This window comes from Bombina bombina, chromosome 2 (genome assembly GCF_027579735.1).
Source record: "Bombina bombina isolate aBomBom1 chromosome 2, aBomBom1.pri, whole genome shotgun sequence".
NCBI classification, from domain to species: Eukaryota; Metazoa; Chordata; class Amphibia; order Anura; family Bombinatoridae; genus Bombina; species Bombina bombina.
In genome coordinates this window covers 1,039,399,483-1,039,426,329 of record NC_069500.1, presented here as the reverse complement: position 1 = coordinate 1,039,426,329, position 26,847 = coordinate 1,039,399,483, and the positions used below count along the sequence as shown (strand labels likewise).

At 38.3% G+C, this 26,847-nt stretch overlaps 1 protein-coding gene across 1 annotated transcript; it reads right to left on the bottom strand.

Moving 5' to 3' along the window:
* Window positions 1–23,058: 23,058 nt before the first annotated feature.
* On the bottom strand, window positions 23,059–25,336 carry LOC128648159 (terminal nucleotidyltransferase 4B-like). Its single transcript, XM_053700819.1, is given in 1 exon segment — window positions 23,059–25,336. A coding segment is annotated over 1 exon segment (1,782 nt). The 3' UTR covers window positions 23,059–23,554.
* Between the last annotated feature and the right edge of the window lie 1,511 nt (window positions 25,337–26,847).

Genomic DNA, 26,847 nt, shown 5'->3' with positions numbered 1-26,847 from the left:
AGGAGGATCATCTTGTTGCCCACTGTAGTAAACGCCGGACCTGTGACCTGTGTGGTTCTTCAAGTCATCTGTGCAGGATGTGTCCTTTGATGATGTTGCAGGGGCTTGATAGAGTGAAGCCTTCCTATGCTGATGTTGCAAAAAAAACCATCTTCAGTTGCAGTTGAGCCATCTGTGAATGAGGAGGAGGTCTCTGATGAGGCATTGAACTCTATATTACCTCTTTTGTGCAAGAAATCTGCATTTGGGGTCCCTGTCGGAGAGGTGTCTGATGCTCCTGTGGTGGTTCCTGTGGCTGAGAAGGTGGAGGAAGCCCAATCTCATCTTCAGGAAGTGGATCTTGCTACATCTAATGTGATAGCTGCTTCAGATGTTCTTGAAGCCCTGTTGCCCAATTCTGTGGATGATACTGTTGCTGTTCCTGGGACAGAGAATGTTTCCTTCACTGAGTCATCTTGTGATGCTGCTCCTGATGCTGTTCTTGGTGAAGGGGAGAACATTGATTGGTCTGCTGTTGTGTCCTCTAGTTCTGAGGAGGATATGGACACTGAAGGGAAAAAATCTGCCTCCAAGCGAAAAATAGATCCGGATTCTGATGGATGGGAGAGTCCTGATTTGAATCTTCCAGTAGTTAAGGGTGCAGATCCAGATACTACAAGTGATGCTGACTCTTTAATTTCAGAGTTTCCTTCTGTCTCTACTAAAGACGTTCCTTCTGACTCAAGCCAGTGTATAGGTGACTTTTCTGATGCCTCTTCTGTTGGTTATCTAGATAAAAGAGATGTGAACCAACTTGCTGAAGTTACTGGTTATGAGGCTGGCAAGGGGGAGCCTAGGAGGTCGGAACGTCACAGAGGCAGATTTAAAGGATCTCCTTTGAGTCCTAAGAAAAAGAAAGGAAAGAAGAAGTCCTGATGTTTTTTCTTTTTTTGTTTTTCTTTAATTTATTTTTGTGATGTTTCTGACCATTTCTTCCCTTAATGTCAGGTGTATGACAACTTTAGCAAGGAGAGCTGCAATTTTTAAATTATTATCTGTATGTTCTGCTAATATTTTTTGTTTGCAGGAATGTGGTCTCTCTGAACATCCTAAATGTGCTGACTGGGAATATGGTCCTAAAGTATGGTCTTGTTCTTCTGATAGGAATGGGGGGGTGGGAGTTTTGTTTAAGGGGTTTAGTTTTTCTATCCTTAATGTAGTTCATATTGTCCCAGGTCGGGTACTTTTGGTTAGTTTTAGTTTTTGTGGGACTGTTTTTCGTTTGTTTAATGTATATGCTTCTCCAAATAGGGTAGAACGTTTGCTTAATTTTGAAACTTTAAAGTTTTTTCTGCCAGGTCGAGAGCCAACTTTTTTGGTTGGGGATTTTAATTGTATTATTAAGAATGGGGACAGAGAGGGTGGGAGTGATTGTAGGGTGGATAGCTCAGGGAAGTTTTTACTTGATTTGCTTAAATCTTTCGGTTTGAAGGATGCCTTCGGGTCTGTTTCTTTTTCAGGGGAGGGTTTTACTTTCTTTAGTGATAGTGGTGGGATAAAATCTCGAATTGATTTTTGTTTTTTATCTAAATTTTTATGTGTTGATGATTTTTCTTTAAAGCGGATGCCCTTTACGGATCATACCCTTTTGATGTGTAAGGTGAATTGTGATTTGAAGATTAAGTATGGTAAGGGTGTTTGGAAACTGAATGTGGATTTGTTAAAAGATGAGAAGTTTAAGCGTCAGTTTGTTTGGATGTATGAAAGGTGGCGTGAAAGAAAATGTGATTTTAGTAATGTGCTTATGTGGTGGGAATGGTTGAAGGTGGAAATAAAGAGGTTTTTTATTAAGAAAGGCTGTGAGAAAGCTAGAATGGAAAGGGAGTTGTATGATAAATGGTATCTGAGGTTGTTGTATTTGTATGAATTGAGAAATTGTGGTATTGATGTGCATGAGGAAATTGCTGAAGCAAGAAAGATAATTAAAAAGTGTATGCATGAAAAAGGAAAGAAAATTGTTTTTATGGCAAGATTGGAGAAAATGGAAAAGGATGAGTCTTGTAGTAAATATTTTTTTAAGAAAGCTTTTGAAGGAAAGACTGGTTTTGTTAGTGTTTTTGATAAGGTTGAGTGTGAAGTTAATGGTACGGATGGTGTTTTGCGTGAAGTTCATGAGTTTTACAGTGAGCTGTATAAAGAAAAAACAAGAGATGTTTTATTGGAAAATGAGTTGTTGGAAAACATTGAGGTTAAGTTGGAAAAATATGATAATGATTTGTTAGAAAGGGATCTAAGTTTGGATGAGATTGCAGAGGTTGTTAGGAGTTTTAAGAATGGGAAGGTACCTGGTTGTGATGGTTTGCCTGTTGAATTTTATACTTGTTTTTGGAATTTGATTGGGGTGGATATGTTGGATGTTTGTAAGTTTGTTTTTAGAATGAATGTTTTGCCTGTTTCAATGAGGAAAGGTTTGATTGTTTTGTTATTTAAAAAGGGTGATAAGAGAGATTTGAGGAATTGGAGGCCGATTACGTTGTTGAATGTTGACTATAAGGTTATTGCAAAGGTGTTGGCAAATAGAATGCGTGGAGTGATTGGTAAGGTTGTGGGTGAAGAGCAAGTGTGTGCTGTTCCTGGGCGTCAGATTTCTGAAAGTTTGTTGTTACTACGTGATGTACTGTGGTATGTGAGGGAGAGGATGAGGTCTGTTGCTGTTGCTATTGTGGATTTTGAAAAAGCGTATGATAGGGTAGTGCATGATTTTATGTTTCATGTTTTAGAACGTTTAGGTTTTTCTGGTAAGATTATTGGATGGTTTAAATGTTTGTATAGTGATATTGTGAGTCAAGTCCAGGTTAATGGTTTTTTGACTGAGGAATTTTGTGTTAAATCTGGAGTGCGTCAAGGATGTCCTTTGTCTCCTGTGTTATTTGTATGTGTCATTGAGCCATTATTAACTAGTTTGAGGAAGGATAAATTAGTTAGAGGTGTGAGTGTTCCTGGTAGCAATGGAAGGTGTTTAAAAGTGATTGGGTATATGGATGATGTGAGTGTGGTATGTGAGACTCAGGCTGGTTTGAGGAGGGTGAAAACTTTAGTTGAATGTTTTTGTATGGCAAGTGGTTTCAGAGTTAATTGGAATAAGTGTAAAGTTAAAGTTTTTGGTAATGATAGGGAGATTGATTCCTGTGGATGGCCTGTGACTGAAGGTGCAATTGAGGTGTTGGGTGTGAAATTTGATGTGGATTTGAAAGGCTTGGAAAGTTGGGAGAATGTTTTTGATAAAGTGAGTAGAAAACTTCAGTTTTGGTCTTTAAGGACTTTATCTTTGGAAGGAAAAATGTTAGTTATTAAATCGGTTTTGATTCCTATTATGTTATATTTGGCGTTAGTTTTTCCGCCACCTGAGAGGATTTTTCGGAGAATTTTGAGAGTGTTGTTTTCTTTTTTCTGGAGTTCTGGTATGGAGCGTTTGAAAAGAGATGTTGTTGTTAAGAGTAAGAATGTTGGTGGTAAGGGTTTTCCAAATGTGGAGAGATTTTTGGCTGTGAAATATGTTAGTAGGTGTGTGGTTCTGAGTGGTAAGGATAGCATGGCTGGTTGTATGGTAAAGTATGCTTGTGGAAATGTTTTAAGACGATATGGTTTATTTGAGATTGATAGAAAGAAACCGGTATGTTTTGCTGTTCCGTGGTTTTATGTAAGGGTGGAATGTTGGATTAAAAAATATGGTTTGGAGAATGTTAGTAGGGAGATGTGGTGTGCAAACAGAATGGTGTTGAAAATGTTGGAGAAGAAGGAAGGTCTTGAGTTGATTGGGGGTTTGAATGAAAATGAATGTGTGTTGGTATGGAAAAATGTGTGTAATAAGTATTTGATGAATAGGCAGAAAGATATTAGTTGGATGAGTGTGCATAAGTGTTTGCCAACAAGGGATTTTCAGAGAATGCGTCGTTTAGTGGCTTCAGAAGTGTGTCCTAGAGATGGTTGTTTTCAAAGCGAGAGTGTTATTCATTTGTTTTGGAATTGTGAGTATGCTAGGGATGTTTGGAGAAGTTTGAAAAGGATGATTAAGGGTTTGACTGGAGTGCAGTTTTTTACTTTTAATATGATGATGTATGGTTTGTGTGGAAGTGGTGTGGAAAAGGAGAAAGCAAGATTGATATGGTTGTTGGCATGTTGTGTGAAGGAGGTGTTGTGGGATGTGCGTAATATTTTGATTTTTAAGAAAGAGGTAGTTACTGTAGGTAATTGTGTGGGTATGATCCGTGGGAAGTTGTTTTTGTATTTTTCTTTTGATAGGAGGCGATATGGGGAATTAGATTCTGAAGGCATCTGGAAGACAAAGAAGTGGAAGGATTGGATTATTTAGTTGTTTTTTTTTTTTTTTTTTTTTTTTTTTTTTTTTTTGTCTGTATTTGAAATATGTTTAATTTTATTTTGTGTGATTATTTAAGTTTAATATTTGCATTTTGATTTTTTTCTGATGACAAAAATTTGGGTCAATATTTCAGTTTTGTAACAAGAGATATATTGTTTGCATTTGTTATTATGATTTTATTTTGTATATATGCATATATGATTATTTTTCTAATAAAAGAATTACGAAACGATCGTCTGGGGTTGTCATGTTCCTTGTTCAGAGGAGAATTGCCTGGTATTTCGGGGCTGGACTGACCTTACTTGGCAGGATCAGACTGATATACTTCAGGAAAGTTTTCTTCTGTGAAAAGCACACTGGTCTAAAAGAGGCTGCTTCCGGGTGGTAAATCGCCATAGAACAAGCCACTGAGCTGTTGTTCGTTCCTGGTAGAGCGCTTCTCTCTTTGTATGCATGTGTGTAATGCTGCCTGACTGAGACATATCCCTGTTATCTACATCCTCTGGCAATAATGGTTGCGCATCACTCATTTCTTCCAACTGATGTGTAAATAACTTCTCTGACAGATCAAGTGAAGTGGCTGTGGTGCTAGAGTTGGTGGTGGCGGCAGGCGGGCGACTGGTAACTTGAGAGGTGCCCAAAACTAAGCTGGAGGAGGATGGTGCGTCAAGGTTCCTAGCGGAATCTGTAGAAGATAGGGTGTCCTGTGTTAGCCAGTGAACTATGTCCTCAGAACTTTTCGAGTTCAGGGTACGTGGCCTCTGAACACTGGGCATTATTCTAGGGCCAAAGGGAATCACAGCACCACAACCACGACGGCCCCTGCGGGGTGGCCTGCCTCTACCTGTCATTTTTTTTTCGATTAGTGGTACTATGCGTGCAAGCTACTGTGACAACAGATATGAGTGGCACTGTGCACTGGCAGAAGTTGGCAGAGTAGACGCTGTAGGCCTGACACACACGCTTGCAGACAACTAACTGCTATTCAATCTATTACAGTCAAAACATTTTTTTTTTTTTAAATGTACACTACTGTTACACCAGATATGAGTTGCACTGGTGTGACACTGTGCCCTGGCAGGCCCTGAAACGCACACGTGTGAAGGAAACTGACTGCTATTATTTCACAGTCAAATTTCTAGTTTTTTTTTTAATGTACACTACTGTTACACCAGATATGAGTTGCACTGGTGTGACACTGTGCCCTGGCAGGCCCTGAAACGCACACGCATGAAGGAAACTGACTGCTATTATTTCACAGTCAAATTTCTAGTTTTTTTTTTGTTGTTTTTTTTGTTTATTTATTTATATATATATATATATATATATATATATATATATATATATATATATATATATATATATATATATATATATATACATACATATATAATAAATATATATATATATATATATATATACACACATACACATATACATATATATATATATATACACACACACACATATTTATACACATACATATTTACACACACACATATATATGCATACACACAGAATATTAAAAAATTGCAGAGGGCAAGATATTAGGGTTTCTCCTATATTTAACAATGAGTTAACTAGGAATATGTTGTTCCCTTGTGTTATAAATAATGTGACATATGTTTCATGTGATTAACAGACATACATGACAAAAATACAAATATCCACAAACTTTGCATTGTCTCTTTATCTTTATATTTTTTAATATTGACTAAATACTATTTAATATATGTTTAACATATATCATTAAATACAATAAAAAAAATTTGAATGGACATGTAATCTGGATTTTGATATTATTAACTGGAACTAAGTGGGACTGCGCACCCTTTACCTAGAAAGGACAGCAATATTGTATTATAATACATGAAAAACAATTTGACCCCAGAACCAAAAATAAATCATATCCCTCAACTAAAGCAGAGTAGAAATTACAAGTAACACTGATTTGTCTAAAAGCAGCAGTGCAATGGAGAAAGTATGTATTGAAAAGTATTAAATTAGAAATGATCTGCACTACTCCTCAAAGGGAAATTGAAAAATAAAAGTAACGTAATAAAGTGTACACACCTATTTGCATTTATTTATCCTGTGGATTTGCTCACGGCTTGAAAATAAAAAATGTTATAGACATCTTGGAAAGCTTCTCAATAGTCTTTTATGCTCCCTTAATTAAAATACTGGTTAACACAAGATCGCTACACTGTTTCCAGACATTGAAACTTAAGCCCTAGGGGCGCGATCCGATATCGATCGCAGTTTGCGGCGCAAGCGAGGGAACCGGCGTCGCCCGCAGTTTCAGCTCGCAACTCGAGCCATCCCATATAGGTCGCCGTCAGATGCTAACGTGCCGTAAGTCTCACAAACCAGCGATGTCCAGAAATCTGCGCAAGTACAAATTTCTGGCGTCGCCAGTGACTTGCGGCACGTTAGAAACTGCCGGCGCCTATAAAACCTGACTAAAGTCTAAAACACCCGCACTGTCTAACACGCCTCCCTAACATAGCCCGCACTGTCTAACACGCCTCCCTAACATAGCCCGCACTGTCTAACCCTCTATTCGCTATCCCCCCTCACTAGCCTAACAATAAAAAAGCTATTAACCCCTAAACCGCCGCTCCTTTACCCCGCCGCAACCTAATAAAGTTATTAACCCCTAAACCGCCGCTCCCGTACCCCGCCGCCAGCTATATTATATCTATAACCCCCTAAAGTGAGCCCCTAACACCGCCGCCATCTATATTAAAATTATTAACCCCTAATGTAAGCCCCTTACACCGCCGCCATCTCTATTAAAATGATTAACCCCTAATTTAATCTACCTACCCCGCCGCCAGCTATATTATCTATATTAACCCTAAGTATATTATAGTTAATATAGTTATTACATTATATATATTAACTATATTAACCCTAATTATATTAGGGTTAATATAGTTAATATAGTTACTATAGTATTTATATTAACTCTATCTAACCCTAACACCCCTAACTAAATTTATATTAAATTAATCTAATTCATTTATAAACTAAAATATTCCTATTTAAATCTAAATACTTACCTATAAAATAAACCCTAAGATAGCTACAATATAATTAATAATTACATTGTAGCTATGTTAGGGTTAATATTTATTTTACAGGTAAATTGTTAATTATTTTAACTAGGTATAATAGATATTAAATAGTTATTAACTATTTAATATCTACCTAGTTAAAATAATTACCCAATTACCTGTAAAATAAATCCTAACCTAAGTTACAAATACACCTACACTATCAATAAATTTAATAAACTACAAACATCTATCTAAAAATACAATTAAATAAACTAAACTAAATTACAAAAAAAAACAAACACTAAATTACAAAAAATAAAAAAAAGATTACAAGATATTTAAGCTAATTACACCTATTCTAAGCCCCCTAATAAAATAATAAACCCCCAAAATAAAAAAAATTCCCTGCCCTATTCTAAATTCAACAAATTTCAAAGCTCTTTACCTTACCAGCCCTTAAAAGGGCCTTTTGTGGGGCATGCCCCAAAGAATTCAGCTCTTTTGCATACAACAAATACAATACCCCCCCCCCCATTACAACCCACCACCCACATACCCCTATTCTAAAACCACCCAAACCCCCCTTAAAAAAGCCTAACACTACCCCCCTGAAGATCTCCCTACCTTGTCTTCACCACACCGGGCCGAACTCCTGATCCGATCCGGGCGATGTCTTCCTCCAAGCGGCAAAGAAGAATTCTTCCTCCGGCGATGTCTTCCTCCAAGCGGCAGCAAAGTCTTCATTCTTCCGGCGGCATCTTCAATCTTCTTTCTTCGCTCCGCCGCCGCGGAGCATCCATCCCGGCCGACCGCTGAACTTGGAATGAGGTACCTTTAAATGACGTCATCCAAGATGGCGTCCGCCGAATTCCGATTGGCTGATAGGATTCTATCAGCCAATCGGAATTAAGTTAAAAAAATCTGATTGGCTGATTGAATCAGCCAATCAGATTCAAGTTCAATCCGATTGGCTGATCCAATCAGCCAATCAGATTGAGCTCGCATTCTATTGGCTGATCGGAACAGATAATATAATTAGGGTTAATATAGTTAATATATATAATGTAATACCTATATTAACTATAATATACTTAGGGTTAATATAGATAATATAGCTGGCGGCGGGGTAGGTAGATTAAATTAGGGGTTAATCATTTTAATAGAGATGGCGGCGGTGTAAGTGGCTTACATTAGGGGTTAATAATATTAATATAGCTGGCGGCGGTATAGGGGGATTAGATTAGGGGTTAATAATTTTTATATAGGTGGCGGCGGTGTAAGGGGTCAGATTAGGGGATAGATAAGGTAGATGGCGGCGGTTTTAGAGGCTCACAGTAGGGGGTTAGTTTATGTAGATGGCGGCGGGGTCCGGGAGCGGCGGTTTAGGGGGTAATAACTTTATTAGGGATTTCGGGGGGGGGGGGGGGGGGGATCGCGGTTGACAGGGAGATAGACATTGCGCATGCGTTAGGTGTTAGGTTTATTTTAGCAGATCGCGGTTGACAGGGAGATAGACATTGCGCATGCGTTAGGTGTTTATTTTCTAGTTAGTTTAGGGAGTTACGGGGCTCCAATAGTCAGCGTAAGGCTTCTTACGGCTGCTTTTTGTGGCGAGGTGAAAATGGAGTAAGTTTTCTCCATTTTCGCCACGTAAGTCCTTACGCTGCATATTGGATACCAAACTGCGCGGGTTTGGTATACCTGTCTATGGCCCAAAAAACTGCGGGCGACAGCAGAAATATACGCGCGTAACTTCTAGGTTACGCCGTATATGTGATACCAAATCCGCGCAAATATTGGCGTCGACCCCCTGAAATGTTATTTAGCTGCTGATCTGCACTACTTCACCATAAAGGGAAATTGAAAAATAAAAGTCACATGTAATACTGAGCACACAACTATTTGCATTTATTTATCCTGTAGATTTATTCACTACTTGAAAATAAAAAAAAATAGCCTATTATGCTCCCTTAATTAAAATACTGGCGAACACAAGATCACTACACCATTTCCAGTCATTGCAAATTCAACCCATTCTCCTGTAACTTATAATATATGGCTTCAATTTTTATATATATATATATATATATATATATATATATATATATATATATATATATATATATATATATATATATATAATATATATATATATATATATATATATATATATATATATATATATATATATATATATATATATATGCAAAATAGAAATGGCTGCAGCACTCCAAGTTGTTTTTTTTATAACATTTTTATTACAAGCAGTGAAATACAGGCGACGTTTCGGGCTTCTGCCCTTTCTCAAGCCAAGTGATTAGTACATAATCCAACTCCACCTTTTATAGGCAATCCATGTGACACAACACAGGTGTAAATAATTACAATTGTGATAATACATATTCCTTCAACAGAATAAAAATAATCAATAAACAGTGATTTTGTTTCATAATCATAACTATGCATTTCTTATACAAAAAAACTTGTGATTTTCAACATATGTAATTCTTTAAACACCTTCTTATTATTAAATATTTAGTGTTAATATGAGGAAAATATAAAGTGACCTTAACAGTTCATTATCTTATCTGTGAATTATGTGAGATACTTTCATGTTAGTGATTTTTCATTACCATTTATTAATGCTATTTAAAAAAATCTTTATTTTATTAAAAACAGTAATCAAACTAACAACTAAATTCTAATCTTGCAAGATATGTTTTTTCTCTGATGGATGTTAAACAGGGGAATGCACACACTCAAATATTATTTACTATATGTAAACCATAACAACAGTATTCGAAATAAAAACCTTATGTTTTTTCAAACAACCTATTTTTATATTATGTTATTCAGCACATCTCTTTTTTCAAGTTGTTCTCTTTTCTTTATGTGAATCTTGATCTAAATCATAGAGAAAAAGTTTACAGTAAGTTATCACAATCAACTCATTATAGAAACAAGAACAGGTTATAGTCTTTATTTAAACCTTTAGGGTGCATACTTTCTAGTCTATTGATCCAAATGACCTCTCTCTGCTGTAGTTTTTTAACCCTATCCTGTCCCCTTCTCTGTATTGGAACATGTTCAAGGATTTGAAACCTTAACTGGTTAACATTATGGTTTTTCTCTTTAAAGTGTGCAGATACAGGTAAATCTGAGATGGCCTTACGTATGGTGTATTTGTGTTCTGTGAGTCTGTCTTTCATTTTTTGGGTAGTTTCCCCTATGTATATTAATCCACAGGGACATTTTAGAGAATATATGACATGATCCGTTTGACAAGTAAACAAACCATTAATCCTATATTTTTTACCCATGTATGGGTGGACAACCTCACTGCCTTTAATCACACAACTACAATGTGAACAATTATAACAGGGAAAAGTGCCTTTCTTTTTTGAAAATTACATCCTTGTCTTACTACTACCTATATCAGTTTTGATTAAATAGTCCTTTAAGTTTTTAGGTCTTTTGTATGATAGTAATGGAAAAGATTGAAATTCTTTTATATCCTGATAATTATTTTTTAAAATATGCCAATGTTTTTTGACAATACCAGATATCTGCTTACTATTGACATTGTATGTACTCACAAATGGAATTCTCTCCATCTGTTTGTTTTTCAATGTTTTTTGTAAAAGTTGATTACGAGGGATTTGATTGACCTTTTTTAATTCATCATCCAATATTTTTATCGGGTAACCCCTTTGTTTAAATTTTTGTCCCATTTCAAGTAACCTTCTATTACATACATCTTCATCGCTCACTATTCGTTTAACACGAATGTATTGTGACTTCGGTAGAGATTTAATTGTGTTTTCTGGATGACAACTTGTATATGATAGAAACGTATTTTTGTCAGTTTTTTTAACAAAAAGATCAGTTTTAAACTTATTTTCTTCTATTGCTACAGTCACATCCAGAAAATCAATACATTTTCTATCATACTGCATTGTGAATTCAATATTAGCCGGGTTAGAATTAATTTGTTTAAGAAAAACATCAAGAGTATCTTCATTGCCTAACCATATCATAAATACATCATCTATATAGCGCCACCATACGCAAGCATGCTGTTTAAACAATTCATTAGGATAGATGAAATCATCTTCAAATGTGCCCATATATATGCCTGCGTATGGTGGCGCCATATTAGCACCCATAGCGGTGCCTCTCTTTTGCCGGTAGTACATGTCACCAAATAGAAAATAATTGTTGTTCAATACAAATGCCAATAAATCAATTATAAAATTAATTTGTGAACCTGTATATATTTGTTCCTTAACCAAGTATTGTTTCACTGATTGTACACCCCCTACATGGGGAATACTTGTGTATAGATTTTTAACATCTAAGGTGACTAGAATCGGGTTTTCTTGGCCATTTAATTTAATCTCATTAAGCCTATTGAGGAATTCAGTAGAATCCTCCAAATAAGATGATAGTTTGGACACTATTGGTTTAAGTATTTTATCTAGAAAAGTGGCTATATTTGACAAGACTGAATCAACGCTTGCCACAATGGGGCGTCCCGGTGGATTAATGAGGGACTTGTGAATTTTAGGGAGTATATATATCAGGGGAGTGATACATACTTTCTTTAGCAAATATTGACTTAGTTTCTAGCCCCATTGTGGCAAGCGTTGATTCAGTCTTGTCAAATATAGCCACTTTTCTAGATAAAATACTTAAACCAATAGTGTCCAAACTATCATCTTATTTGGAGGATTCTACTGAATTCCTCAATAGGCTTAATGAGATTAAATTAAATGGCCAAGAAAACCCGATTCTAGTCACCTTAGATGTTAAAAATCTATACACAAGTATTCCCCATATAGGGGGTGTACAATCAGTGAAACAATACTTGGTTAAGGAACAAATATATACAGGTTCACAAATTAATTTTATAATTGATTTATTGGCATTTGTATTGAACAACAATTATTTTCTATTTGGTGACATGTACTACCGGCAAAAGAGAGGCACCGCTATGGGTGCTAATATGGCGCCACCATACGCAGGCATATATATGGGCACATTTGAAGATGATTTCATCTATCCTAATGAATTGTTTAAACAGCATGCTTGCGTATGGTGGCGCTATATAGATGATGTATTTATGATATGGTTAGGCAATGAAGATACTCTTGATGTTTTTCTTAAACAAATTAATTCTAACCCGGCTAATATTGAATTCACAATGCAGTATGATAGAAAATGTATTGATTTTCTGGATGTGACTGTAGCAATAGAAGAAAATAAGTTTAAAACTGATCTTTTTGTTTAAAAAAACTGACAAAAATACGTTTCTATCATATACAAGTTGTCATCCAGAAAACACAATTAAATCTCTACCGAAGTCACAATACATTCGTGTTAAACGAATAGTGAGCGATGAAGATGTATGTAATAGAAGGTTACTTGAAATGGGACAAAAATTTAAACAAAGGGGTTACCCGATAAAAATATTGGATGATGAATTAAAAAAGGTCAATCAAATCCCTCGTAATCAACTTTTACAAAAAACATTGAAAAACAAACAGATGGAGAGAATTCCATTTGTGAGTACATACAATGTCAATAGTAAGCAGATATCTGGTATTGTCAAAAAACATTGGCATATTTTAAAAAATAATTATCAGGATATAAAAGAATTTCAATCTTTTCCATTACTATCATACAAAAGACCTAAAAACTTAAAGGACTATTTAATCAAAACTGATATAGGTAGTAGTAAGACAAGGATGTCATTTTCAAAAAAGAAAGGCACTTTTCCCTGTTATAATTGTTCACATTGTAGTTGTGTGATTAAAGGCAGTGAGGTTGTCCACCCATACACGGGTAAAAAATATAGGATTAATGGTTTGTTTACTTGTCAAACGGATCATGTCATATATTCTCTAAAATGTCCCTGTGGATTAATATACATAGGGGAAACTACCCAAAAAATGAAAGACAGACTCACACAACACAAATACACCATACGTAAGGCCATCTCAGATTTACCTGTATCTGCACACTTTAAAGAGAAAAACCATAATGTTAACCAGTTAAGGTTTCAAATCCTTGAACATGTTCCAATACAGAGAAGGGGACAGGATAGGGTTAAAAAACTACAGCAGAGAGAGGTCATTTGGATCAATAGACTAGAAAGTATGCACCCTAAAGGTTTAAATAAAGACTATAACCTGTTCTTGTTTCTATAATGAGTTGATTGTGATAACTTACTGTAAACTTTTTCTCTATGATTTAGATCAAGATTCACATAAAGAAAAGAGAACAACTTGAAAAAAGAGATGTGCTGAATAACATAATATAAAAATAGGTTGTTTGAAAAAACATAAGGTTTTTATTTCGAATACTGTTGTTATGGTTTACATATAGTAAATAATATTTGAGTGGGTGCATTCCCCTGTTTAACATCCATCAGAGAAAAAACATATCTTGCAAGATTAGAATTTAGTTGTTAGTTTGATTACTGTTTTTAATAAAATAAAGATTTTTTTAAATAGCATTAATAAATGGTAATGAAAAATCACTAACATGAAAGTATCTCACATAATTCACAGATAAGATAATGAACTGTTAAGGTCGCTTTATATTTTCCTCATATTAACACTAAATATTTAATAATAAGAAGGTGTTTAAAGAATTACATATGTTGAAAATCACAAGGTTTTTTGTATAAGAAATGCATAGTTATGATTATGAAACAAAATCACTGTTTATTGATTATTTTTATTCTGTTGAAGGAATATGTATTATCACAATTGTAATTATTTACACCTGTGTTGTGTCACATGGATTGCCTATAAAAGGTGGAGTTGGATTATGTACTAATCACTTGGCTTGAGAAAGGGCAGAAGCCCGAAACGTCGCCTGTATTTCACTGCTTGTAATAAAAATTTTATAAAAAAAACAACTTGGAGTGCTGCAGCCATTTCTATTTTGCATATTAATACCTGTCAAGGTGAGACAGCGGCTGCTTGCACCCTTACCGAGGACTGAATTGGTGCTGGACGTTAACTTGTTTATATATATATATATATATATATATATATATATATATATATATATATATATATATATATATATATATATATATATATATATATATATATAGGTGTATCTGCATCTCTGTATATATATAATAAATACATATTCATCTCTTCATATATGTATGTAATCATATTTATGTATATTGACTGCATATATAAAGTGCTGATTATTTTTTAATGTTTGTGAAAATACAGTTTATTTATATATATATATATATATATATATATATATATATATATATATATATATATATATATATATATATATATATAAAGGTAAAGTAAGAAATCCGGGTAATCCTAGGATTACCCTGACAAAATTGACACCACCCCAAGCGGCTGTGGGCAAAGCCAGATGTCCTGTAATAGCCCCATCTACACCATTTATTCTGCCTCCGCCGAATCTCCAGCATCCACCTCAAGTATACCTTGGGGAGTGAGGTTTACAAGGGGGCTTTGAACCCCTTTGAACTCCCCAGGCGGACGCAAAAATTACAGTGAAGATGGGGGAATTACAGTGCATGCTTTATATGTTTGATGCCGTGATTCCGCACTCTGAGGTGATTTATGATCATACATCAGGCTTTACCCACCGCCGCCTTTGCAAAGTCCCTCTCACCCGGATAATCCCAGGATCAGCCAATATCTGACTATAACACACACACATCTCCTTTTGTATTCTTTGGAATCAGTACCAACAGCATGGATCAATGTTTATCAGTGGATTGTGCGGAATATGGGCCAGCAGTGGCTTTTCAAAACTAGTACATACACTCAGCTGTGATATGCTGAAGGCTCGGTACACTGTTGGCCAATACTTGTGACACCTATAGGAATGGGGGGGGGGGAATAATAAACATGAATTTCTGTGCATCTGTAAATCTTAAACCAAGCTATCTCTTACAATAAAATAATTATTATTGCATTTTGATGATACACTCACTTTAGGAAAAAAGTACTGAGAGTGAATGGTCTCAACACACAACTACAGACATTTCTTCTTAAATATACAAATTTGTTTAGAAGCAAATCCACCATGGTACTTTTATATTCATTTTTTTTTTTTTAATCCTGTCTTATAAAATTAATTAGGTCTGTAATAGAACTCCCTGACATTTGCAGTATATTAAGTCTGTGAGCTAGCTTTACAAAAAAATGCAGAAAACACAGTATAGAAAGCTAAATTTACAAAAGGTAAAATGCACAGGCAGTTACTGGCAACTTTGAAATGATTAAAAGTTTATATTAAAATTATCCCTCACTAATATAAATGCTACTATGTTTTTGTATCATGAATGCATAGGTACCAAATTAAACCGTCCAAATGATCTTTTTGGCAGTAAAACCATGAAAAGAATGTCATACAATATAAGCCCTATTCACTGGTAGGCGGATCAGCAGCGGTAAGACAAACAACAGACTTTTAGGAAACATACCAATCTCAAATTATTTCAAGACATATATCATCATAAAGAGGGTCTGTTAGAATTCAGTTATAATTGGTTTAAAGTGTTTCTAATTCATCACAGTCCACGGTAAAGGGATTAATCTCAGGTTTTGGAAGCACTAAACTGGGTAAACGCAATTGTTCCTTTAAAGGCCAATTTACCGGTTGAGAAGCTCTACTGTAAATTTATATTAATCAGCCAACTGATCTAGTAAGAAAAAAATATTTCAAATATATGTCAGGATAGGTAAAGTCCAGAGTTAGACCCAAATGCTAGAATGAGGTTAATAACACCCTAGCACAGTGAGTATATACCAGGACCTGACCCTGCGACAGCTGTAGTATAATATACTCACAGTAATAGACTGGAAGATGGCACAGCAGGGTCAGGAGAAGAAACTTCGTGTAGATAGGATTAATCAATAGAGTAATCAGGCAAGTGATGTTCAGCAACGTGTAATCAGGCAGGTAAGGTTAACCAATAGAATAGTCAGGCAAGCAATATCCAGTAACGTGTAATCAGGCAGATAGGGGTTAACCAGTAGAGTAATCAAGCAAGCAATGTCCAGCAACGTATAATCAGGCAGATAGGGATTAACCAATAGAGTAGTCAGGTAAGCAATGTCCAGCAACGTGTACTCAGGCAGGTATGGGTTAACCAATAGAGTAGTCAGGTAAGCAGTGTCCAGCAACGTGTAATCAGGCAGGTATGGGTTAACCAATAGAGTAGTCAGGTAAGCAATGTCCAGCAATGTGTAATCAGGCAGATATGGGTTAACCAATAGAGTAGTCAGGTAAGCAGTGTCCAGCAACGTGTAATCAGGCAGGTATGGGTTAACCAATAGAGTAGTCAGGTAAGCAATGTCCAGCAATGTGTAATCAGGCAGGTATGGGTTAACCAATAGAGTAGTCAGGTAAGCAGTGTCCAGCAACGTGTAATCAGGCAGGAAGAGGACGTTAATCAATAGAGTAGTCAGGTAAGCAGTGTCCAGCAACGATATGATCAGGCAGGTAGGGGTTCAGGGTTCAGAATAAGAAGGCACAGGTTCAGAATAACACAGGTATAACTTGTACTCACTTAGCCAACGAGTGAAAACAAACAGGCACTGATGAGAGGAGATGCCGGAATAAGAAGGCCTCCTGACGTCATCAGAAGTGCCGACAGGAACAGGGTTGCTAAGCAACCAAGAAAGCGCTACCGCGCTGAGACAGAGACAGAAGAAAGTGATCAGCAGCTGAGCGATCGCGACAGTGCCCCCACCTCAAGGACCCCTCCGGGGAACACGAACAGGCTTTGAAGGATTCTGGGCGTGGAACTGTTTGATCAAGGCAGAGGCACGGACATGAGAAGCAGGTTCCCAAGGACGTTCAGTGATGGGATATCCCTTCCAATGGACCAAATAGTATAGACGGTTACCCCTTAATCTGGAATCAAGAATTTGACTGATCTCAAATTCTGAAGTACCATCCACAAGGAACGGAGAGGGAACTCTACATTTGGTGGAAAACCGGTTAGAGACTGCTGGTTTAAGAAGAGATACGTGAAAGACAGGGTGAATCTTCAAGTTGTCTGGTAAAGCCACCCTGTAGGCAGTAGAACATACCTTGGAAACAATCCTGAATGGTCCGATGAATTTGGGGCCCAATTTAGCACAGGGTTGTTTGAGTCGGATGAATCTGGTGGAAATCCAAACCTTGTCTCCAGTCCGAAAAGAGGGCGCCTTCCGGCGTCTGCGATCAGCAAATCGTTTATACTTTCGAGTAGAGAGAAGAAGAATTTCCCGAATCTTCTTCCAGTGTTTACAAAGACTTCTCACTGTACGATCTGCTCCAGGAACTCCAGAACCTCCAGAAGACATAGGAAAAGTTCTAGGTTCGAATTGTAAGCTAGTTCTGCTAAAGGAAGAAGTTGAGACCAATTGGAGTGCTGATGATTAACATAGTGCCTGAGATAGGACTCAAGAGATTGATTTACCCGCTCAGTTTGACCGTTGGACTGAGGATGATGAGCAGTAGAAAGAGATATGGTAACTCCAAGCTGTTTGCACAGGGATTTCCAAAATCTTGAGACAAATTGAACTCCTCGATCAGAAACGATGTCCAAAGGAAAACCATGTAATCTGGTGATATGGATAATAAACAATTCAGCGAGTTTCTGGGCCGATGGTAATCCAGTTAATGGAACAAAATGAGCTGCTTTGGAAAACCTATCTACCACCACCCATATGGTCTTGTTTCCGGCAGAATTAGGAAGATCTGTAATAAAGTCCATGGAGACATGAGACCAGGGATAATACGGAACAGGCAGAGGTTGTAAGAGACCAAGAGGTAAAGATGAAGACTGTTTATTTGAGGAACAGGAATGACAAGCTGCAACATAATCCTTGACATCTTTGCCCATGGAAGGCCACGAGACATGTTGTTTGAGTCTCCACAAAGTATTATGCACTCCAGGATGTCCAGACAGAACATTATCATGAGCCCAACGAAGAAGTTTTAGGCGGAATTCAGTAGGTACAAACAAGATCCCAGGAGGTATGTTATAAGATGAAGGAACAGAAGCTTGAGCAGACTGTAATGCTTTTAAAGGAAACGTAAATAACTGAGCCAGAACTTTAGCAGGGCAGAGAATGGGTTCAGAATCCAGAAATGTAGAATCAGAAGCCAGAAATTGTCTAGACAAAGCGTCTGCTTTCGTATTATTAGAGCCAGAAATATAAGAGAGGACAAAATTAAATCTGGAGAAGAACAGAGCCCATCGGGCTTGACGTGAGTTGAGGCGTTTGGCAGTATGAAGATACAGAAGATTTTTATGGTCTGTGAGTATAAGAAATGGTTGAACAGTGCCTTCCAGCAGATGTCTCCATTCTTCCAAAGCCATTTTAATAGCTAACAGTTCTTTGTTACCAACGTCATAATTCAGTTCGGAAGTATTGAACTTCTTGGAGAAAAATCCCACAGGAAGGATCTTGCTAGAAACAGGATTCCGCTGAGAAAGTACTGCCCCAGCAGCAATCAGAGAAGCATTCACTTCAAGAATGAATTGGAGAGATGGAACAGGATGGCAAAGAATGGGAGCCAAAGTAAATGCAGACTTTAGAGATTCAAATGCCTGTAAGGCTTGATCAGACCAATGCTTGCAATCCTGACCCTTTTTAGTAAGAGCAGTAAGGGGTGCCGAGATGTTAGCAAAGTCCTTTATGAACTTACGATAGTAATTGGCAAGCCCCAGGAACCTTTAAAGAGATTTTAAGGAAGTAGGTCTAGGCCAATCTAGAATAGCCGACAGTTTGTCAGAATCCATCTTGAATCCAGACGGTGAAATAATGTAACCCAGGAAAGGAATAGATTCTTGATGAAAAGAACACTTTTCAAGCTTGGCAAAGAGAAAATTTTCACGTAATCTCTGGAGTACTAATGTAACATGATGAATGTGATCCTGTACAGTCCGGGAATAAATCAGAATATCATCAAGATAGATAATAACGAATTGATTAAGATAGTCTCTAAATATTTCATTAACAAAATGTTGAAAAACTGCAGGGGCATTGCATAACCCAAAAGGCATAACTAAATATTCGTAGTGTCCAAACCTAGTGTTGAAGGCAGTTTTCCACTCGTCCCCTTTACGAATTCTGACCAAATTATATGCCCCACGAAGATCCAATTTGGTAAAGATGGAAGCACCCTGGAGACGATCAAATAATTCGGGAATGAGAGGGAGTGGATAACAATTCTTGATTGTAATTTGATTAAGAGCTCGATAATCAATGCAAGGACGAAGACCTCCATCTTTCTTTTCCACAAAGAAAAACCCTGCCCCTACTGGAGAAGAATAAGGACGGATAAAACCTCGGGCCAAATTATCCTTGATATATTCCTCAAGTGAAACATTTTCTTGACGAGAAAGTGGGTAAGTTTTACCCTTAGGTAGAGGTGCTCCTGGTAATAAGTCAATGGGACAATCAAAGGTCCGGTGAGGAGGTAATACTTCAGCATCTTTTTTAGAAAAGACATCACAAAAAGAATGATATTGTTCAGGCAAAGAATCAGGAATGTCTAAAACTGCCACAACAGTACTAGAAGTTTTGGGAGCATTCTGTAGACACTGTGTGAAACAAGAAGATCCCCAAGCAACAAGCTCTCCTTTAGACCAGGAAAAAACTGGATCATGTAGTTGAAGCCAAGGAAGTCCCAGAATCAAAGGAAACTGTGGGGAAGAGATGATGCAAAGCAAATGGTTTCGGAATGAAGTACTCCTACAGACATGAGAAGTGGAATGGTAGAATGTCGAATGAAACCAGAACCTAAAGGTTGACCACTGACAGTAGTGACCTTAATTATTTGGCTCTTGGAAAGCAAAGGAATACGAAAAGCATTGACAAACTCCGAATCCATAAACATTCCTGCAGCTCCAGAGTCGATGAGTGCTTGAGCCTGAAATTTGGTGTTGCCAAAGCGGACAGTAACTGGAACAAACAGCTTGGGATTGAGGGAAGAAAAAGAACTTTGGCTTAACTCAGTCCCTCTTCCTGAAGTTAAGCCCTGGCTTTTACTGGACGAGTTGGACAATCTTTTAACATATGCCCCTTAATACCGCAGTAAAGACATAGTCCCAGATTACACCTTCTGAGACGTTCAGCTTCGGATAATTTAATAGCACCAACCTCCATGGGTTCACTTGACTCAGAGATAGAAGTATTTGGAGTAGGAAGTTTTGGAGAATGAGGCATAGGACGAAAGGAAGATCTGATAAAGGATCTTCTGTTACGGTCACGTTCATGGAGACGCTCAGAGTAACGAGCATCAAGCATGATACATAAGTTGATAAGATCTTCTAGAGAATCGGGAAGATCCCTATAAACCAATTCATCTTTCAAACGATCACAAAGACCTTTACGAAAATGCTGCACGCAGGGCCCCATGATTCCACATAGTTTCAGCAGCTAAAGTCCGGAATTCTATAGCGTATTGTGCTACAGAAAGAGATCCCTGTCTTAAATCTAAAAGTCCTGCTTCAGCCGCCGCTGATCTACCAGGTTTATCAAACACAGAAGAAAATATAGATACAAAAGTGTCAATATCCTGGAGCAAAGGATCATCCTTTTCCAACAGTGGAGAAACCCAAGCCAGGGCTTTACCCTTCATAAGAGAAATTAAAAAGGTGATCTTGGAGGAAGAAGAAACAAACATCTGAGGATTATTTCTGAAGTGAAGGCGGCACTGATTAAGAAATCCTCGACAGTCTTCAGGATTGCCGTCATATTTATCCGGTAGTGGAATTCTAGGAATAAATTGTTTTGCAGGTTGTGGAGGATTAAACGCAGGGTTAGAGCTGGCCGCAGGAACAACAGGTGTTGCAGAGACTTGAGAAGGTGGAGACAGATTATGCAAGAGAGCAGTTATTTGATCCAATTTAGAATCCAGGGATTGCAGGTGTGCAGAGTGGGTTCCAAGAAGCTGTCCCTGTAGAGCCACAGCTCTAGATAACTCACCAGGGTCCATTATATGGCCTGTTTGTAATGTCAGGATAGGTAAAGTCCAGAGTTAGACCCAAATGCTAGAATGAGGTTAATAACACCCTAGCACAGTGAGTATATACCAGGACCTGACCCTGCGACAGCTGTAGTATAATATACTCACAGTAATAGACTGGAAGATGGCACAGCAGGGTCAGGAGAAGAAACTTCGTGTAGATAGGATTAATCAATAGAGTAATCAGGCAAGCGATGTTCAGCAACGTGTAATCAGGCAGGTAAGGTTAACCAATAGAATAGTCAGGCAAGCAATATCCAGTAACGTGTAATCAGGCAGATAGGGGTTAACCAGTAGAGTAATCAAGCAAGCAATGTCCAGCAACGTATAATCAGGCAGATAGGGATTAACCAATAGAGTAGTCAGGTAAGCAATGTCCAGCAACGTGTACTCAGGCAGGTATGGGTTAACCAATAGAGTAGTCAGGTAAGCAGCGTCCAGCAACGTGTAATCAGGCAGGTATGGGTTAACCAATAGAGCAGTCAGGTAAGCAGTGTCCAGCAACGTGTAATCAGGCAGGTATGGGTTAACCAATAGAGTAGTCAGGTAAGCAATGTCCAGCAACGTGTAATCAGACAGATATGGGTTAACCAATAGAGTAGTCAGGTAAGCAGTGTCCAGCAACGTGTAATCAGGCAGGTATGGGTTAACCAATAGAGTAGTCAGGTAAGCAATGTCCAGCAACGTGTAATCAGGCCGGTATGGGTTAACCAATAGAGTAGTCAGGTAAGCAGTGTCCAGCAACGTGTAATCAGGCAAGAAGAGGTTAATCAATAGAGTAGTCAGGTAAGCAGTGTCCAGCAACGATATGATCAGGCAGGTAGGGGTTCAGGGTTCAGAATAAGAAGGCACAGGTTCAGAATAACACAGGTATAACTTGTACTCAGCCAATGAGTGAAAACAAACAGGCACCGATGAGAGGAGACGCCGGAATAAGAAGGCCTCCTGACGTCATCAGAAGTGCCGACAGGAACAGGGTTGCTAAGCAACCAAGAAAGCGCTACCGCGCTGAGACAGAGACAGAAGAAAGCGATCAGCAGCTGAGCGATCGCGACTATATATTTGTGTGTCAGCAATTCGCCAATGTTCGTGGCTTTTTTGGCAGATATTAGGTTGAGCAAAAACAGGAATTTTCAAGAAAACAGGGTAATGATACAGGAGGACAGAGCAAACTTCATTGTGAAACTGCAAAACTCCCAACAGTTTTAAGGCTTAATAATAATATCTGAAAATTAAATTAAACAATGGCCATTTGTGGTGAAAGGCACCTGCTGGATCTGGATGAGGTTTAAAGATTACATCAATTTAGTTATCTATATATATGTACTATATATATATATATATATATATATATATACACACACATATCACATACATATACAGTATATGTAATCGTCTTATGGGATAGATTCAGTTATCCATTCACTTTTTTTTATTTATTTTTTAGATAATTTGTGGTTTCTTTTAAACATAACAGGGCTATTAAAAAAAATATGGATATATTTCTCAGACTGGTCCTGAGTTCAATTATTTATAAGCTTATTGTTTCAATTTTTTTTCAATTTTCTTTTCAATTTTTTTTTTTAGTTTTTTTTTAGTTTTATGTAAAAAGTAAATAGACTTTTACAAAAAAAATGCAGCTTTCTATATCATTGAACGCACAATAAAATGGTAGAATATTCAAAATGATTAAAAAAATCATGCAGAATTAACGCCCCATGAAATGTGGGGGGTTTCTGCAAAATACACCCTTTCTGAAAATGTTGCTTTTTTATTTTTGTTCTCATTAGCCTATAAACCTCTGGATATGAGTTCACCAGTTCCGAAGACTTGTATAATGGAGCAAATACAGAAGTGCAAAAATCTTTCTTCCCCCTAAATGTTTCATCAAATGAGCAGCTTTCTTATTTTTGAGTTTTTTTTTTCCTTTTTCTTGTCTGGGGTTGCAAATCCTCATGATCCATTTTGTAGTCAGTTCTGAAAATGAAAACAGAAGGAAACAAGACAATTTGCTGTTTTAACAGTCTGTTGCTTTGTAAACTGTTTTGTTGCACAAAGTGGAGAAATAGTTTGGTGTGGCACACGGCAGCTATCTGCACAGGTCTGTCTCCCGCTTGTGCTTGCGTTTCTTGCTGTTGAAGTGCTGGTGTTGTGCTCTACCACTTTGCGGGTGCCTACTTGGCACAGATGTGCCATGACTAGTGTTCGGCTGACTCTGAAAACTTTTGCTGGATGAGGTGGAACGAAATAATCTGGTTGCTCCATGCTGGCCTTTGTTGCTGCTGTTTGAAGAAACTATGCTCTGGTTAGTTTGCTGTTTGCAATTAGGCTGCGATGAGCTAGTGAAGGTTTCTTGAGGGCCTGGTCTGCTGTCGCTGGTTTCCCGGCAAGATGGCTGCTTCAAGGTTTTGAATGGTGTCCCGTCTGAGTCCACATCACTGGAGCTCGATAGGGTAGAAGAGGATGATGACAGGGGGCCGGAGGAGTTGGAAGAGTGTTTGCCAACCACCTTGGAGGTCTTATTTTTGCCTTGACCTGAAGTTTTCGGTTCCGACACATTATTATTACATTTATCCAAGTGGTGGACATCTACTATCAAAGTCACTTCATTACCGTTGTATGCAGTTTCTGATCTATTTTGCTGCCCCCAGTGCTTCGATATCCAATCTCTATAAGTGACCACTTCCTGTGTCACCCTGATAATGCGTCCCAAGATGCTTTCCGTTTCATTTTTGTTCCCATCTTTTATCCGGATTCCAGTTTTTAAATAGTTGAAATGCCTCCCATAAAGCTCAAAGAACTCAATGAGTAATACACCATAGTTTGCTTCTGGGCTACAGGCATCTTCTCGTGGGTGCAACTGCAGGAAGCTAACTGCCATTAAAAATAGACTGTAGGAGCCAATACCCCCAGTGAAAACTTCATTAAGATCCCTTTGTAATAAGAACTGCTTTAAAACCAGCACCAAGTAAGGAAGAACTGGATACTTCTTGATAAAATCCCTGATGAGTTGTGCTGCTTTCACACCATTCTGGACGTTAAAACTTATGTCCACTTTTACTTCAGTGAATGAGTCAGTCAACTTAATGATTGGTACTGTGGCTTTGTCAAGGACTTTGACAGAGTTCTCATCAGCCACGTTGTGTTTCCTGAGTGCTTCCTCTAGAGTCCATAGGGGCAAAGTCTCCCATTTCCCAAACACCACAAGATCAATATCACTTGTAGGTAAATAGAGTCCGGTTTTAAAGCTTCCAAATATTTGTACATCTGCATTTGGCCATAATTCCTTTATAACATTTTCGATTCTATTAACAACCTCCATTCGCATTCTTTCCTCCTCTGGACGTGGGGACATATATTTGTAGAAGTCCAAAATCTCCTCATGAAGCCCAATGACCTCATCGCTATAGTTCCTGGTTTTCCAAGGTGTCCCATTGTATGAACTCACACCGAGATTGCTACCAGAGGGGCCATGTAATAGACTATAGTTGAGTCCGAACGTACTAGCCTTATTGTCACGTTTTCGCTTATTCCTATTGATGTGGTCATGTCCTTTTCTCCACCCACCAGGACTGTGGCTCATTAGCTGGTTGTTATTGTTAATGGTGGTCTACAGAGGTAGAAAGTCCCCCTGCTCCGCCAATGGTTGCATAGTGGAGACTGATGAGGCTTGAATTGGCCCACTATCCCTGTGCATGTTGGCCTCGCACCCCGAGGAGCTGGTGGAAGATCCGCTGTGTGCAGGGGAGTCGGGGCTGTTGTGGTTGAAGTAAAGGTTCCTCAGGCCTTGAGTAGTCTCCCAGATCTGCATCCACAAACTGTTGGAGGGACAGCGTTGCTCTGGCTGTAACCAGGCGATCCTTGGATCCATCAAATGGAGCCTGGGCCCCCCAATAACACACCCCTTGGGGGTGACCCCCTTGGCTGCTCTTAGCAGCTCTGTGACCCACTAGTTTCCTCTATTCAAATTATTTTTGACTACACTCAGTAGAATGGCACCCAATCCTCCCTTATGGTTTTACAGCCCAATCTGAGCCTACACAGTTCACAAAACCACTAAGCCCCAAAAAAATCGTAAAAAACTGACTCCTCCTTGCTATACAGTGCTAGCCAGTACAGCTCTCAGTACCCCCTCCTATAGTAAGCACTAGAAAACTCCACTATCCCCCGCTTAACAATTCTCTCTGCCTTCTTCTCCTCCCTTATCTATTCTCTCTCTGTAATTTAAAAAAAAAAAAACGACAAATAAGGGAGTTAGGCCCCAGCCGCGAGCTCTCGTGTTAAACTCTTCCCGACCTTAGAAGCTACGGCACGCCTGAATGTGGGGGTCCCATGTCCGCCCTGAAGTCCGTCCCCTGTCACACCGGCCACAGCAATGGCGGCTCCTCCTCTGCTTCACTGCGCATGCGCCAACCTCCGTCCAAATTTCTAGTTTTTTTTTTTAATGTACACTACTGTTACACCAGATATGAGTTGCACTGGTGTGACACTGTGCCCTGGCAGGCCCTAAAACGCACACACGTGAAGGAAACTGACTGCTATTATTTCACAGTCAAATTTCTAGTTTTTTTTTTAATGTACACTACTGTTACACCAGATATGAGTTGCACTGGTGTGACACTGTGCCCTGGCAGGCCCTGAAAAGCACACGTGTGAAGGAAACTGACTGCTATTATTTCACAGTCAAATTTCTAGGTTTTTTTTAATGTACACTACTGTTACACCAGATATGAGTTGCACTGGTGTGACACTGTGCCCTGGCAGGCCTTGAAACGCACACACATGAAGGAAACTGACTGCTATTATTTCACAGTCAAATTTCTAGGTTTTTTTTTAACCCCTTAACGACCAAGTACGTGCAGGGTACGTCCTAAAAAAAAAGGCAGTTAACGCCTGAGGACGTACCCTGCACGTCCTTGGTGTGGAAAGCAGCTGGAAGCGATCCTGCTCGCTTCCTGCTGCTTTCCGGTTATTGCAGTGATGCCTCAATATGGAGGCATCCTGCAATAACCTTTGTTAACCATCCGATGCAGACGCACGGACGAGCGCACATGCACGGGAGGGCGGGGGCGGGCGCGTGCACGGGGAGGGAGCGGGTGGGAACCGCTACACTACAGAAAAATCTGTAATAAAAAATATTGAAAAAAGGGATAGTAAGTAAAAAAAAAAAACGATAAGTAAGGTAGTGGGGATTTGTCTGTGGGGGGGGAAGCTACACTACAGAAAAAAAAAAACCTAACAAAAAAAGCCCTTTTTTTTGCAAACTGGGTACTGGCAGACAGCTGCCAGTACCCAAGATGGCCCCCAATAAGGTAGATGGGGAGGGTTAGAAAGCTGTTTTGGGGGGGATCAGGGAGGTTTGGGGCTAAGGGGGATGCTACA